Source organism: Acanthopagrus latus, chromosome 24, assembly GCF_904848185.1.
Source record: "Acanthopagrus latus isolate v.2019 chromosome 24, fAcaLat1.1, whole genome shotgun sequence".
Lineage (NCBI taxonomy): Eukaryota > Metazoa > Chordata > Actinopteri > Spariformes > Sparidae > Acanthopagrus > Acanthopagrus latus.
The window spans coordinates 9,887,946-9,905,210 of NC_051062.1; the positions used below are offsets into that span (position 1 = coordinate 9,887,946).

The 17,265-nt window shown below is 43.7% G+C and overlaps 1 protein-coding gene across 8 annotated transcripts in view; it reads right to left on the reverse strand.

Annotated features, from left to right (window-relative positions):
- LOC119015499 (neural cell adhesion molecule 2-like) overlaps positions 1 to 17,265 on the reverse strand; it is a 499,946-nt gene that overhangs the window by 136,601 nt on the left and 346,080 nt on the right. For all 8 annotated transcript variants that reach the window (XM_037091542.1, XM_037091541.1, XM_037091536.1 and 5 more), the window contains one exon: positions 1,331 to 1,405. In XM_037091542.1, the coding sequence (XP_036947437.1) occupies positions 1,331 to 1,405 (75 nt within the window). The remainder of the gene's footprint in view (positions 1 to 1,330; positions 1,406 to 17,265) is intronic.

The window sequence follows — 17,265 nt, forward strand, 5'->3', positions numbered from 1 at the left end:
GATGTATAAAGGAACAGGAAATATTGAAATACACAGACAAGGAAGATACATGAAATTGGGAACTCATAACCAGGATGTGATCCAAGCCTTCTTCCTCCAGGCTTCTGTGTTGACCCACCTCATTTTGACCTAAAACAACTGCTTTAAACAACAACAGCGAAAAGTTGTGCTCACTCGGAAGAAATGAGGCATTCGATCATTTTACCCCGCTGCCAATTCTTCCTGGCAAACTTTTGAAACGAGAAAGATCTGAATCGAACAAGCGAATTGATTTCACCCAGGTTCCTTTCTTTCAAGAACACCCCCCCTCCCCCCCCCGCTCCTCCTCCTCCTGCCTCTCCTCGCAAACAGCCCAAAACCATGAATCATACAATCGTCTTTCTGTGCCTCCTGTTCCTTTTTTTCTCCCTCTCCCATACATATTTATGCTGGTCTGATTCATACAACGGGATGGAAGTTAAACCCCCCCCAAAAAAGTCGCTTTCAAAAACCCCTTCTTTATTTATGTTTGCAGGCTCGCTTCGGTTTCACCGGGCTTTCTTTTTTTTTTTTTGCCTCCGACTGTTCTTCCTTTTTCAGCCCACTCCAGTTGGCAGGACAGCATGTGAATGTGGTTAAAAAAAAAAAAAAATCAGGCACAGCGTGGCCGCCCGTGGTGAAAAAGGGCAAAAGAAAGCAACGAGTGACACAGGCACTTCCCACACACTTTGACGGTAGATGGCGGCTACTTATCTCCCACCACCAACACTCCTTTGCCTGAAAGCCTTTTTTCCATTCTTCTCAGTTCTGTCGCTTTAGCTCTTTCACAATAAAAGCCTCTACCTTATCCTTTCAATTCCTGCCAGTTTGAATCCATTCACCTCTCCTATTTTTTTTCTCTCCCCCCATGCCAGAGCCTCCACACCCCCTTGACGCTCCTCCCCCGGTGTGCATCTACTCCCTCTGCTGTTAGCTCCACGCTGAGTGGGTTGGCAGGAGAGCAGAGGCAGGCAGCAGGAGGCGGGCTGGGGTCTGCCAGAGTGTGTTGCCACCCTACCGGGCCACTGGCACCGCAGTGAGGTTCTCTGCAGCGGCTCAGTGTTGATACGCTGTTCAGAGAGGACAATGGAGGACGGACAAGAGGGCCCGGAGTGTCCCCTGTGTGGTTACCATCACAGTCGGGTCAGGGAGTCACTCACCATATGGACAGCGTGGATCGTGGTGCGTTCGCTGTTGCACAAACAACAAACAGACTTCACAGTGCCGATTTAAGCCCTGCTGTCATTGCCGCCCCGCCGCCAAAGAAACATATCGATATAGCACATACAGTACATAGCATTTAAGTGCGTACCTGTGCAGATGAAGAACTTGGACTCTCCAACGCTCAGCTCCACTTTGTTCAAGGATATGGACACCTGCAGGGCGGCTGTAATAGAGAATGAAAGAGGGAGGGAGAAAAAACACAGAGAGGAAGAGGAAAATGTATTAGTTGTTAGAGAAAACACAAAGGGTGTTCAGCATCTGGCGACTGTGGGGACATAATAATTACAAAATTGCTTTCAGTGAGCATCGGCTTCTTTAGCATCGCGGCTCATTTCAGTCTTTGTACAGAATTTTTATACCATCTGAGGGTGCATTCGTTTTTGTATGTCACCATTTACTGCATTTAAGTGGAAGGCGGCTCTCGGCTTACATACAAATGCGCTCTCCTGCGGGGAACAAGAAGCCTCTTAGAAATAACCCACGCTCCGCGGCTTGCATAAGACACATTGTCCCCGCTGAAAGAAAACAATTTAGATATTTCCATTCAAACTTTAATGGCTTGCAAAGTTTCTCCTCAACAGAACAGCTGAGATATTCACCCATACAAAGCCTGGAGACAGATTTTCTCGATACCTTCTATCAGGCACAAGGCTGTTTGTGACTAGCTTGTCACTTTCACGAGCTTGTCCTTTCAGTGTGAGGTAATGCTCTTTGCAGTTATCACTCGACAATGGCGTATGCATTGAGCAGTGGTTGGGCGGGATTTTAGGAAGCTGAGGAATAGCGGAGATCAGTAAAATAACTGGTATTCTCCTTTGCTCATAAAGACGTTGTCGTGCAAGGTTCTTTACACCCTCAATGGCAAACTGAGATTCTTCCACAACTGATGGTGCTGGAGAACGATAGCAAAAAGGGCAAAAAGCTCGCAGCAGGGGGCAGTGACATGAAATTTGCAGAGTCAGCCTACGATCAAAGGCCATTTGTCTGCAAGTCCATTGTAAGTGTCACTGTAAGGCTGCACAATAGGGGGCTCCAGAGGTAGTTTTGTAAGGCTGAAGTGAAAGGTAGTTAGCTGGATGAGAGTGCGGCACAATCATGGCTCGACACCGGTTCAGAATAAGGCGAGGAGTCGTCGCTGTGAATAGGAATCAGACACAGCGCAGGGCGTCCTTGCGTGGCAGCGCAGCAAGACGGAGCCGAGGATGCCTCTAGATGTCTAATGTGATGAGTAATGATTGGCAACTCAGCGGGGAGAGGGTCAATTTTGGGCCAGAGCCTCTCGACGCAGCGGCAGTCCCACCACAGCACTGAGCCGAGCGAGATATTTGATGAGCCTGTCATATCTGAGCTCCTCGTCCTCAGCCCCTCAGAGCAGCGAAGTCTTGTCAAGCTCAACCTCTAACCACACACAGATTCCTTCTCTCTCTCTCTCTCTCTCTCTCTCTCTCACACACACACACACACACACACACACACACAGGCATGCACTGAATAATACACTAATGGATGTTAATTCTCTCTGCAACACAGAAAACTTAACAGTAGAGCTCAGGGCGCCTGTCAATAATTGAGGAAATGATGAAATGATTATGTGCAGCCTCTCAGGAGGAGGGAAGGCTGCAGCAGACAGCAGCATCACACCGATGCTGCTCTCCGGCACTTATCACCGGGAGCCATCTGTCATGAGCCGAGGCGGCCTATGGATGGCAGTAGAGGGGCACTGCCGCCGTCGCCTGAGGAGGCTGCATGATGAGGTTGAGGAGCCGCCTTATCAGTGCATTTGATCATTTTCTGCTGTGTAACCCAGCCGTCACAGCGCTGAACAGGCACTAGCAGAAAACTCTGTGAATGGCACACACACACGGACTAGATGGAGAACCGACGTGCTCGCACACATCTCATTTATGGACTCGGACATCAACATATGCATTAAAAAGCACAGTATTTACAGATATGCTCTTGCTGCGTTGCTGTGCTGTGCAGTATTCCGATTTGTGTTTACAGGACATGATAGACCAGCTTTGGAATCAATTAAAAGTTAATTTAAGTGATTTATTTTTGGTGCTAATACTTCTGAAGTGTTCCTGGAGCTGCTTCAACACCATCTGCAGTGGCTGAGCAGAGGCAGGGGCCTTGTTAGAGACGGCTCCTGTGTCTGAAATCTCATCCTCAATTCACAAGTAGTACCAAAAATGGCAGCAGCAGGTCTGTATGACCCTGACAATGACAACAGTGAACACTGGAATATCATGATGGAAAGGCTAGTCAAACCTTGCTGTTGGAGAAGCTAACACTGATGCTAGCTTTTTGAATCACTGACATAAGCTTGCAGGAGATGCTAACACTGATGATAGCCTGTAGGAGAAGTTAATACTGATGTAATCTAGTTTGGGAGGCACTGATGTTAGCCTGCTGAAGAAGTTAACACTGACATTGACCTACAGGAGGAGCAAACATTGATGTTATCCTGTTGGAGAAGCTAACATTGATATTAGCCTACAAGAGAAGCTAATGCCTACATTAGCCTGTTGGAGAAGCTGACACTGAAGCTTTGAATTTACCTGAACATGCAGCCTACACTGAGTGAGGCAGCTAAATCTCGTTAGCTTGTTTTTACATTTTGTTTTTCACATAGTGAAAAGTGTGACGCACAACACAGTCACACTGCTGACATGTCTCGACATCTACCATTTACCCTCATGACAGACTCATCCGTACCCCAAGTGAACGCCCATCCTTTTTTGTCCAGTACGGCAAGCTAGCTGGTTAGCTCAGAGTAATTTTGTTGCAAATGTCCTCATGTAAACACACTCATAACCTGCTTAGAACTAGCATGAGGTATGGACCAGAGATACAGCTACTGTCCATGAACACATACACACACATGCAGTGTTCCAAATGAATGCAGACACTGTTCTGCTGTTGATTAATCATGTCTATTTAACCTGGTGCCCTTCCACACTGCCTGCCCCTGACTTAAGGCAGATTCCAATCAGCGCTCCGAGTAGTTTAACGGTTTTCAATTATTAATTGATCCCGGTCTGTTCATGCTGTATGTGATTGATCACGCAATAAGTTGCTCACAAAACCCGGCAGGCAAAAAGAAAAATGGCTTTTTTTTTTCTCTTTGCGCTGCTGGAGTCACCAGCGCGGATCATGTAATTAAGTTCAACCTGGAAAATATAACCATTCAGTTGGCATTTTTAAGCCGAAATACACCACAGTCCCCACAGCGAATATACATTGACATTTTAATGAGAATGCTGACTGGATTTGAAATATGACACAGGAGAATTTGTTTACTCAACACTGTCTTGCCTGGTGGGGACACAGTGAGACACGCTAATTATATCAATTTTCAGAAATGGAATGTTTTCAGCTGCACTCACCTGCTTATTACAGAGCCCAGGTCAATATGTTTTTGAGCCTGGTAGCAATTATCAGCTCCAATTATTAGCTCTTCTGAGAAGCGCTGGAGACAAGCAAAATAAGACAACGGACCAAACCATTGATTGCCATTTGTAATGTGTCTGAGATTGTCAATACCATACATGACTGGCCAGCTCGCCCTCACAACACAGAGACTGAATAATTCCAGCATCAATTATGGAATCTCAACAACGGAACATTAGAGCAGCAGGACTCTGCCCGCAGACGAGCGAAGACAGAAGGAAAACAGAAAAACACACATCTTCCTATAATTGCGGACATTTAGGCCCTAATTGTTCTTGTTAACTCATTTCAAACCAGTGGCGGACTCAAGATGTTTGAAGGGCAGGGGGAGCAGGAAAATAAAAAAGGCGCACGGGCACACCATCGTGCATAAAGTTGCAATATATTTATGGTGCAGAGAGGTCACATTTTGTCCACTGGACACAAACCTAGAGGCACTTCATGATGTTTCATCGATTGCCCTTCCTGCCCTCCCCCAAGCTACCATCAGAAAATCTTTATATATAGTGTTATACAAGCAGTTTGCTGACTTGCGGCTCTTGTACTGGTTAGTTTGTTTGTGGTTTACATTTATGTTTCCTAGCCTTAGCTAATGCTAGCACACTCTAGATGGATATTGCTGTGTAATTAACATTACTGAGACACTTATTGACTCCTCTCTGCTTACATCTTGCTACTGTTACACTACCTTTTAGCATTTTTTGTTTTAGCAATTAGCAAAAGATACAGAGGTTTGCTTCAAAACATTGAGTCTGCCTCTGTTTGAAATGATATCGATTTGTTGGCAAAAAATTGTCAAAATAAGAAAATTAACAAAAAAAGGAGAAGAATTGAGTGGGTCAGATAGCAAGCTGAGGGTCATTCATGTGCATCAACTGAGAATTAGCATCTGATTCTGAAGTTCCCTTCAGTTTTATGAGCCATTTAGCATCTTTCAGCATGTTGTTTTGGTCCACAGCTCTTTTCAACCATAAAAAACATAAATAAACCAACTATAGCCTACCTACACAGCCCACAACGGAGGACAGACAGTGTTAGTGATTAGCGGTTGAACACAGTGGAGCATTTAACCTCTAAGTCGCCTTGATCCTCGGCTCAAAATCAAAGACAAATATGTGATAATTGTATGTTGATGTTGTGTTTACAGCTTTTGCAAAGAATAACAAAAAGGCGTAACCCATATGGTTGGAAAAATGCAATAAAAGCGGGCATATTATCAGATGAAATCATCAATCACTTCTGGGTTGTTAAGTTCAGATTGTAAGTCGTCTCATGCTCTTTTCATTTTGTCAAACTTTCTTGTAACAGCGCCAAATCATTACATCCCTCGAATGGAGGTCGGCGAGTTCAGCAGCGGAGGAGGTGCTGACTGAGCCGGCCCGGTGACACGACTCAGCGACATCTGGGCCCGGCGCAGGAGCGTGTGAAACTCGCTAGCAGCTAAGTCGGTGTAACTAAATCCAGACCAGTCTAAAGAGTGGGGGTTAACGCGCCGTCGCATTGAGCGGCATGGCTAAATCCAAACGTTTGAATGACAGAGTGGAGAGCGCCCAATCAGCTGGCAGCGAGAGAGAGAGGGCGGAGTGGAGGGGGACGCGATTCTGTAATCCTGTTCTTCATAAAAAGCTTCATTAAAGCCGTGGCCAAATAAAATGCACCAGCAAGAACGTGCTTTTTGTGTGTTTGTTCGTGTGTTCAAACATGTGCGAGCGTGTAAGGGGGTGTATGTGTCCTGTATATCTTCATTTCTGTGTGTGTGGGAGGCCGGGTGGGAGGCTGTGTTTTGTCGCTGTGTATGTGTGTAAGTGTATTAAGCACACAGAGCAGAGAGGCCCCGAGGCAAAAAACAAAAACGCTGTGCTTTAATTGTCTGTGATTTTGTGGAGGAGTTGAAGGGAATTCTTTCCCCTGTACCAGGGAGACCGAGGGAGAGCGAGACAAAGACAAGAAGTAAAGGAGTGGGTAGACGAGAGCAAAGGAAGGAGGGAGATAAAATACTAATTACTGTACTATGTTTTGTATTCACCCAAACCTGTACGTCGTAGCATTTTTTCTTCAAAGGTGTGAGCAAAAGGCGTGTAAAAAAAAAAGAAAAAAAAAAGATTTTCAACAAGGAATCAGCTTCAAAAACACTAAACAGTCAGCATTCTTTAAAGTCTCCCAGGTGAGCGGTGCAACCAGGTACTACTGAGTAACAAGCGCAGGTGTCAGTAAATCCTTGGTTTAAAATCCACTCAATTTTATTTTACTATTTTCAGAAATTTGCCTCATAAAATACACAATTTGTAGAATAAACTTTGTTTCACTTGGCTTTGCTCAGATCGCAAAGGCTCCACCAAAAGAAGACACAGATGATGATGATGGCAAATTTACAGCAGATGCTCGGCAACTTCGAGGCGCAATATCAACATCTTCCTGCACAACCTGACTGCCGAGATCAGCAACCAAACCGAACCCCCCTCCCAGAGCGAGCATTCAGACAGTCAGACAGGTTTTAAGGCAACAGCGGCGCTCTGGGGTGGCGGCTGACCTGATCTACGATCCCAAAGCGCCAGTATCTGCCGAGTTTGGAATGAGACTTGAAAATCAGCCTTCTAACAAATTGGACCTTTAAGACCAATAAACCAAAACTACAAAAGTCAGGGCCAAGATGACTGGAAGTGCAGTTTCCTTTATGTTGCTTTTACTGTTCGCTTGCTGAAATAGGATCGAATCACCACTTAGCCTCTCCATCTGACTGGACTAGCCGTCGTGAAGAGCCTACTTTTTCATGACAAATGATTAATTAATCAGCTGGTGAAACTTTATACCAGTTCCCACTGAAAGCATTGTTTTTGCTGGGGATACAACTCTTTTTTAAAATGTCAGACGACTGTGGAAACTGCTCGCCATGATTTCCCAGACCAAAGCTACGCCTTGAAAATGCTTGTAGTGCATACAGTCCCAGACCCAAAGAGTCCTATATATAATCTCATTGGCACATGATGTGTACTGGTGGCTGATGTGTAGATCTCCTTTTTTACACAATCTGGGGATATTATCTTTTACACAACAGCAAGGGAGAATATTTCAATGTATTTTTCATTTCCTCCAGCGCAGGCACACAGCTTTGATCTCATATACATGTATCTCACAATATCAGGATGTTTGATGTAACATGATGTAATGAGCTCTTGTGAATTAGCTGTTCCCAACTTTGCCTATGGATTCGTGTGCCAAGTCGTTCTGAAGTCTTTCAAATCAGCCCTGTACGTTTGCCCATCTGGCCCCCCGTGTCCCTCCTCCTATATATCTGTCTGGCTGCGTAACAAGCCTGCTTTCATGCTGGAGAGGAGAGGGGAGAGTGCCGGTTCTACTCAGCCGACTGTATCCAATCGTGCCGACATACAGTATCAGTCCACATGTACAGTCTCAGGCACAACCCACAGCTACCTATTATCTTCCCTCTCTCTCCCGCACACCTTCTCTGTATCTCTGCTTTTCACTCACCAAACTGCTTTCTGCGATTTATGTCTCCTTGCTTAAGCCTCTTATGCCTCAGGCGGCAGTGGCAGTGATGGACCTCTCTCTATGTATATCCTGTAAAAACTCAGGCACACACACGTGCAGCGCCACATGCAAATACACAGATGTTTAGTTTCAGACAGATGTGAAATGTGCTAATTAGGAAGAATATGTAACTCGATGTAGCAGGTGGCTAACCTGATGTATACCGTGTCTTTCCCTTTGCAAAAACAACACAAATATGTATGTTTGTACAGTATGTACATATGAGTTGCAGCACTTTCCCTCTTTTCCTTATTAACAAAGCTAGAATTAATACAGGATACTAAATATGCATACTGCCTGAGGTTATCTGAGGAGTGTGTGCACTTATATGACAATACGAACTTTGCGGGCTTCATTGCTTTTACAGGAATGATCAATCTGATTTCTCTTTTTCCACTCTGGCATTTGCGGCTCATCATATCAGCAGATTGCAGAAATTATGCAGGCAGCCCTTGGGCCACTTTGTGAATTAATGAATTGGGCCTTAGGGAAAAGCACTTTTTTTCCTCAAATAAAGTCCAAACATGACTGCACAAAAGTTCATCAAAGTTCCCTTCAGATGTGCCTGATGCGTGTGTGAAAATTACCCTGAAAGTATTGAATTACCTTACCTTTTTACCTCCTAATAAAAGTCATTAGTTACACTACTCTCTCTAAACTGTCGGTTCTGCTTGCATTTATTGGACCAATAAATATTTTAAAACGTAGTTCTCATTACTAGCAGAAGCAGCCTTTGTGATTATTAAAGGCAGAATCGCTTTTTTAATGTTTTTAATAATAACAGAGCCTACAGCAAGGTCCATAACAGGTCACAGAGCTCCCATTGTTCGGGTTCTCCTGCTCTCAAAAGGTAGGAGGTGCCTCGACTTTGTTTTATCAGCTCATCCCTCTGTGATCAAAACACAAGCAAATTTAAATTTGATCTCTGAAGTGGGAGCTTGTTGTCAACTTGTCAAATACTGATGCTTTAGGACTGTAGGCTGGGTCGGCCACCATCCCAGAGTGTCAGTATTTTAGTTTGAATTGCACTCAAAAATCATCTTTCCTGCAAATTGAACTTTTAAGATAAGTTAATAGTATATAGTGAAGAGGTTTAAATGACTTAAGAACAGTGACTTGACCCCTGGGGTTTCTAAAATCCAGGAGGAAAACAATATGGAAAAGTGCTTTATGGAACTTTTAGGGTTTCATAAAACTGATAGAAACCCTGGTGGACCATACTCTAAAGCTGTTAAAGGGTAGGATGAGTTGCAAATGAGACACAGTGATCCACCTTTTTCAAGTTAGATTTTGATGAACTTGTTGTGGTTCCCCAATGTCAGGCATTTGAAGAATTTCTTCAGAAACCCTGGTAGCATTATTCTGCCATAAATGCCAAGAATGCTCCTTGTGTGTATGGCAACAGATTGCCAAAGAAATTCACAGGCTGATTTTTTTTCCAGGTGCTGAATAAACTGCTCGTTTTACCCATGAGATCCCTTTGAACAAAACAACTTGTATCACAGGCCAAATGTCAGCCATCAGAAGGTATGAAGTTGATGTGGGAAGCTGCTTGACAATAGAGGTAATATTCCTAAAGGACCATTCTGTCTACACATCGACCGCTAAACCTGTTGAAAGCCTGTCAGACAATTGCGGCTTGTGTCACAGGGCAGATTAGTTGCCAGAAGGGGGAAAAGCTGAGCTCCAAGTGGCAATGCAATCATCAGCAATGATAGAAATAAGGGGGGGTTAACAGCCAGGTCTCCAATCCTGGTTTTCAATTGCAACCTTGCAATCAGAGCTTTGAGGTGTCAGATGCCTGGAAAGGGTGGAAAGTGATTGCTCAAATGACACTATGGTGTGCAAATTTACATATTTAGTGGATGGTGTGTTTAAAAGCAACTGCAAAAATATTGTAGACACCCTACAGTAGCGCTCAGACAAACATCGACTCCATTATGACCCGAGTATTGCCTCATAACCTCTGTCTTCTTTATCCTCCATCACAGAGGTGATTTCTATCCCCGGATTCTGCAAAAACCTGGAACATCCCACTGTGACGGAGTAAATCCCATTTGCTGGGATTGTATTCATATTTATGGAAAAATAAGAGAAATGGGGGCGGTAAACATAGGTGGAAGATAATGCCCTTATCCCCATTCAGTTTTTCAAAATAGAATGATGCTCCAGTGGAAATAATACCAAAGCTTTTGACCATTTCTTTGATATTTTTCTATTCCTTCTTATCATCTCTGCACTTCTGAGTCCCGTGTCTAATCTATTAGTCGTATTCTTCCTTCCGTCTGTCACCCTGCCTTTTCTGTTCCTCAATTTTCTTCACAATCTCTCTTCCCTCTTTCTTAGAGCTGCAACCTATGTCTGCATATAGCAAAATCAGCGAGCGCGGGTTTTCTGCATATGCCAACATCAGCAAGCAGCAGAGAGAATTCTTGGGCTGCAATAAATCCAGGTATGTCAGTCAGACAGGATGATTTGCTTCACGCCGCCCTACATTTGACTTCCATTCCTTCCCACACAGTCTCTCTTTCTCAGGACTGGGCATTTCATTCATACATTCACCACGATGTGCGAATTGAAAAAAAGAATCCATCTTTTCTTATGGTGAAAAAAAAGATCTTTCGGTCTTCAACTCGCATTCATTCCACTTTTATCCTCAAGGACCTGACGATGCAGAGGTAGAGGATTTTATTTTAAACTATGCCGAGGGAATTGAAATCGAGGTTTCTATCCGTCTACCATACCAGTCTATACATCAGCCTTGATTGTAACTGATGTGTTAATCAGGTGTAAGCGCTTAAGGTGAATACAACAGAAGGAGTGGAGCAGTTCTGACAGTGTTAATGAGTAACTTCAGCTGCTCCTTTTCAAAGATTGTGGCAGTTTCTTCTACCTATTAATAAGGTCATCCATCAAGGCGAAAAGGTTCCCGTCAAATAATTATGGTAATAAAGCCAATTAAAATGACCGGCCATTTTTCAGAATACAGACAAGCTAATTAAATATATATTAATGAGAGGCCGCCCCTGCCACGTTGGTGTCGCTCAGCAATGCATCATTGTGGCATTGAGTTTCACAACAGTGTCCTACAGGTCAACAGATAAAGAACATGTTAGAATGATGAGGTTAATGTCACCGGCATATGTGGCATCGAAAGGCGGCTAATCGCACTTGGGTTTTATTGTAGCATCTTGGACAGACATGTCCCTTTATGGTGTTCAAAGGTACACTTTGTTCTGAGCAGCAGCTGAGAGCAGGTTTAACGGCTGCCACAGATTCTCACAGCTCCAGCTGTGTCTTTTTTCCCCCCTCACATTTTCTGCAAATAGTCCGGAAACGCATCAGTCACAGCAAAAATACTCTTGAATTGACCGAGTCAAAGCATTTTTCCTCTGAGATCAAGAGACTGGATTCAAGCAGAAGTGGGAGAGAGGTTTGTTTAAGATGATCCCTGTGAAATACAAAATTTCCTGCCATCCAAACAAACATCATTTATTGATCTCGTCAATGGGCCGACTGAGCTCAGCTGATTATTTCCACTGGCCCTCTGTAAGCACACTGAGATGGGCAAACCCACGAGTGATGGGAGGCTTCTCGCCTCTGTGGGAGGAGGTGACTCGATTGAGTTCGGCTAAGAGTGATTCAGTAATAAAACCTAAAGGCCTTGGAGGCAGTATCTGATTTCCAGGCACTGCTGAGGGAAGTCTCGTAGGTTGTGGGAGACTGAAGGTCCAGCATTTGTAAGAAGAAGACAGATGAGCAATGCGATGAGTGTGCACAGAAGTTGTCACAAGGAGACTTACTGACACGAATAATCATTATCTCTACATGAAAAAGAGCTCGTTGTATGAAATCCTGAACACTGATGAGTTTTCTTTAGCCACTTTTGAAGATAATTGTCAGTTTCAGGCCATACAATCGAAATAAGCAAAACGCAAAAAGTGTCATGATTAGGCACAGCAGCCTCAAACACCAAGTATTACTGTGGTCCACTGTCAGCAGAGAGAACCTTCCAGTGAAGGTATGTGGGCGTTCTGCCCGTCAGATTTACTAAAACACGAAGCAAGAAAAAGGTTTGCTTTTGATGCTGCGCTCCTTCCATTCTACGCTCCCTCTCCTCACGCTCCCCACACTGAGAAAGCAGCAAACAAAAATAGAAGTAATCCATTTCTTTGTTCATCCAGTCTCCTCTGCCAGCTGTTCGTGGGATTAATACCATTTATAAACATTTTTAGAGCACACACACACAACCACAATAATTAGGATTCTGGTTAACTAGTGTTAGCCAACAGAACAGTTTGTAGTGCAGAGAGGACAGGCACAGATGAGGTGATCAGGTGGAAAATAATACCAGTCTGTCCCGACCAGAAAAAGTGCGTGAATGAATCTTCTGTGCAAGCAGCTTAGCACGACCTATATTCATGTTTATTGTTAGGAGTAGTCATCATAATTGTGATGGCAGCAAAGGTGGACATTTGGTGGCGTAGTATGCGTAGTAGTTTTGTTACTTACACATAACCAAGAGGTTTTGTAGCCTAAACCTAAACGAGCAATTTTGGTTTCTAAACCTAATCAAATAGTTTTGTTTACCAAAAAAGGGTGTGTTGAATAATACAATGGTGACTGTGGGTTGTAAAGTGGTTGCTAACCTGTTGTCACACTGGAGACAAAATCTTCAGTAATATCTCATTAGTACACCAGCAGTGTGCATTTGTGCCACTCCTGAATATTCACACCAGGCATGATTAGTGGCGTTGTGGGTGATCTAGCAGTGGCAGTCAAAGTTAAAAGAAGCAGAATGAGAGTTGATGCTGGGATCAGCTGCAGCACATCTTCACACATTTTCTCGGAAAGTAAGTCCCCGGCTGCAACAATCACAGTTTGTGGCTTAATTAAGAGACTAAGTTGCACTTTGATCTTCTTTTGTCACAAACGCGCCTCAGCTTTTGATATGCTGCACACTTTCCTTTCCTTCTGTACTCTCCTCCTCAGAGACTAAAGGTTCATCCGCACTAGCGACCTAAAGTTTCCTCTGAGGAAGGGTACTGAATTCAGACTCATTTTTATGGGACAAAGGGTTAGGAGCAGATGACTGGAGCGTGATTTTTCATAAGAGACCTTGTCACTGCATTTTCCCCTGTTGCGTGCGCTAACACAAAACTTTTTGTTTCTGCAGCCCAGACTCAAAAGTAGTCAAACAACAGCTCAAGCGTAAGTCCTCTACAGAAAGTAAAGATTTACAATGCGGCTGTCTCCTAGCACAAGATATACACAATTGTGTTTCATCCCCAGCTGGGAGCTACTCCCTGTTCTTTGAACAGAGACTGTTATTTGGTCTCAGCTGGCTAGTCAGACTCACTTTGACAATCTGCAATTCTGCCAGTCAGAGCAACCCAAAAGCACAAAAGTACATTCTCTAAAAACAATTTGACTGTTGCCACATTCGACTACAGAAAACTCCACTTGCAAACATAACTCTACAGCAAGCACTTTGCCTCACCTTGCAAAAATCTCAAAACAGAAAACACCTCTTGTGCCAAAAACCAGAGCGAAGCATCTAAACAGATCTCTGAGGTGTGCATGTCTGCTGCGCCTGTAAGGGGCTGTGATCTTAATTGTCATATCATGCATGCAGGAGAAAGAGTAAGGATGCTTTTTTTTTCTGTGGCAAAGTGATCATTGCCTCAGAGACTGAAATGGCACGGCGGTGGGCTGATTATTCTCCTGCCACATACTGCCAGTGGCTGTGACATGGCCATTATCTCAGGCCCACGGATTAATTCAGTCACAAAGGAGAGGTCACTGGCTCCTGCCAGGCCCAAGAGAGGAAGCTCTGGGGATTATGTGAGGGGGAGTGGGGCAAGGCAGAAAACATCTTCTTCGGGCCTTTCTGCAATGGAATTCAAAGGTTTAAGGTCAACTGTCTTCCTAATTGGGAGGGTACATCCCATGACAATCCCAGTCTAGACCAGTAAAGATGGAATTCCCTGCTAGATGGAATTCTCTGCACTGTAAACTGAATTATGCTCATTTTTTTCATGGGTAATTCTGTGCTGTTGATTCCAGAATGAATTGGATTGGATTTTAAATCGCAATTACACTGAACATGTGCTGAGCGCGCACCAAGAATAGGGTAGACTTTGATGTGTTTGTATAATGAGTTGCTGCAGCTGCATGCCTTTAAATTGCATTACATTTAAATTGCATGTGGCTCACATGAAAGTGCAGCCAGGAAATAATGTATAGCACAGCATGTACAGACAGTTTTTTACAGCCATTATAATATTATATAATTTCATCCTATGTTAATTCCCCACAGTAATGAGTAGCACGTGATTTCCCTCTGTAAAGAACAAGGCTAATAATGAGGCTAATTTTTTCATTAGGCTTTGCAGACCAAGAGAAGTGGGAGCTAATGCCATTCACTTCTCTGATCTTAAGATCAGTGCTTCAAAGGCTCAACCTGTATTATTCACTTCTCAGCTTGTCCAATTCCTCCCACTCCAGCACACTTTTTGTATTTCTATTTCCCTTTCTACCTATCACCCTTAATTTTACTCACGTCAGAGCCTTTCATCTTTCCCCTTTCTTGCTTCATTGTGCAATGAATTGCCTGTTCACCTTTTCTGATTCCTTTCGGATATCACGTCTGTCTGTTGTTCACTCCCTCCTCTCTTCCTCTTGCACTCTCTGACAGTTTTCGTGGCTTTCCATGCGGCGCTCCTGACAGAAGCTGCCACCAACTGTCACCGAGGCTTGGCCAACCAGGAATTTAGGATGCCAGGACCCGGCGCCATGGAGTCAAATCACGCCAGTACAAATATTACTCAAAACTTTCTCTCCCTCTCTTCCTCCTGACCCCTCCAGGCGCTGTCACACATTATTTCTACATCAGGATTGAAGGACAATGTCAGTCCAGTCAATAGGCACCGATATCATTTTGCAAGCAACGCATACATTTTAAAAAGCTTCATGATCCTGCTTTTATGTAGCATGGGACTGTCATCATGACAAAATTCTTTTTATGGCCTTTTGACATTCTGTCAGTGTACAAACTGAAATACTCAAATATCATATGACATAACACGTACTCTGAGCTGATACTCTGAAGCTTTAAAAGGTTTAGCCATTGCCATGGCAAACAACATTCAAATCAGTATTCGAATGCTTTGGGTTATTTTTTCTTTTGAAGGGGAAACGCATCATCGGCTGCAACAACAAAGAGTCAAAAGACTGATAAAGATTGAGCAAAAATTGAGCTCCTCGATCCCACAAATATTTGTGGGTAGTTGTCACTGAATCTTTGAAGACTCCCAAACTGTTTTTCAGGACAGCCCTTTTAAAATGCTTACAGTGCATGAGCAGTGTGCCGTAGTCGCAGGTCATTTCTGCCAGGTTCAATATCTTTGTTTAGTGTTGTCTAATGAAGCAAAACAGAAAATAAAAAAAAATTGAATTAATCTCCAGGGGACCTTGACTATCTGTAGTAAATATGACAATGAATCCAATCATTGAGAGAATCAATCCGGTCTCTTGACTGAGATTGAGAATCAGATATTTGACTCTGAGCCACACATGTCAAACACTTGATGCAGGCAGGAGAAAAGTCAGGTAACAAATTCCACGACAACTCATTCTATCGTGTAGATATTTTACCTCACTGAACCACAGATGTCAAACTCTTGATGCATATTTGATGCTGCTATAAGGAAGGTAAGGGAATCATCAAACCAGAGTGAGTCATCCTTTGGAGATCACGAATATATTCACATAATTTAACAGCAATTAATATAATAATTGTTGAGATAATTCAGTTGAGGCCAAGGTGTCGGACTCTCAGATTGACACTGCCAACCTTACAGGCTTTTCACTAGCCTGCCTAACAAGTAGTCTCTGCCGACAGCCTTCCGAGACCTTTATCAGGGACTGATGCAGGGATCCATTATGTTAATGGATAATTTACAGCCACCATGAAAAATGCTCATGTGACTGTAGCGACTTTGAACTGCGCCATAAATCAGGTCAGTGGAAGCTGCCATGCTGAACACGGGAACACTCTCGGACATTGCGGTACATTTTTAAAGAGCCTGTGGTGAGCGTGTATCGATTGGTCTTTATTTATTGAAAAGATGTTTTTCTATGCATCTCTCCTTATGCTTGAATGGACTCTAATCTGCTGGTAAACATCAATGTACCATTCGTGCAGATGTTGCCTGCATGTTGGATGTCTTATGTTTCAGAGGCAAACAAAAAGATATAAGACACATTCTAACAGGCCGAATGCTTTCATCTAGACCGAGTGTTTGTGAGATCATTAGCGGCCCTTACTCTGGTTCTGGGAGACTCGCTCCTCTTGTGGTGTGGCTAAAGGTCAATTCATTACTCAGTCAAATGCTGTATCTTTGAAAACAAACAAAGCAAAGATGGTCAGATTAAGTCAAATGTTAAATAGGAAACCTATTGATTGATAGCAAAGATGACCGGATGGATGCATCACTAGACAGGCAGACTGAGGCTCTTGGGCTTTTCAGCTGTCCCTTACTGTAAGTAGGGGACAGCTATAATTAATAAGCTGGCGGATCTGTGTGTGCGAAGGTACAGTACATGTGTATTGAATGCCTGCTCCAAATACTGTGGCACTGAGTATCGCAGTAAGCACATTAAAGACGAATCTGTCACCGAGCTCATGGGCGAGTACACCGGCTCTCCTCTTTCACACGCATCCCTCAGAGCTGATGGATGATAGCAGGGTGTGTATCTGCATACATCGGCTCGGCTCTGCGTGGCTTTCAATTAAAACTGTCAGGAACATGCACTCAGCGCCCCGCTGAGATAAAGGTAGGCAAACAAATCAATATGCACGGAGGGGAGCATTCCTCCAAAACTAACAATCCTCCCCAACATGCTCACACACACACATATGAGACCCACAGGCCCATGGACAGCTTCACATTTGTGTACACGTCTATGCTACAATACATCACATTGACACACACCCTGCCCTACATAAACAGGCGTATA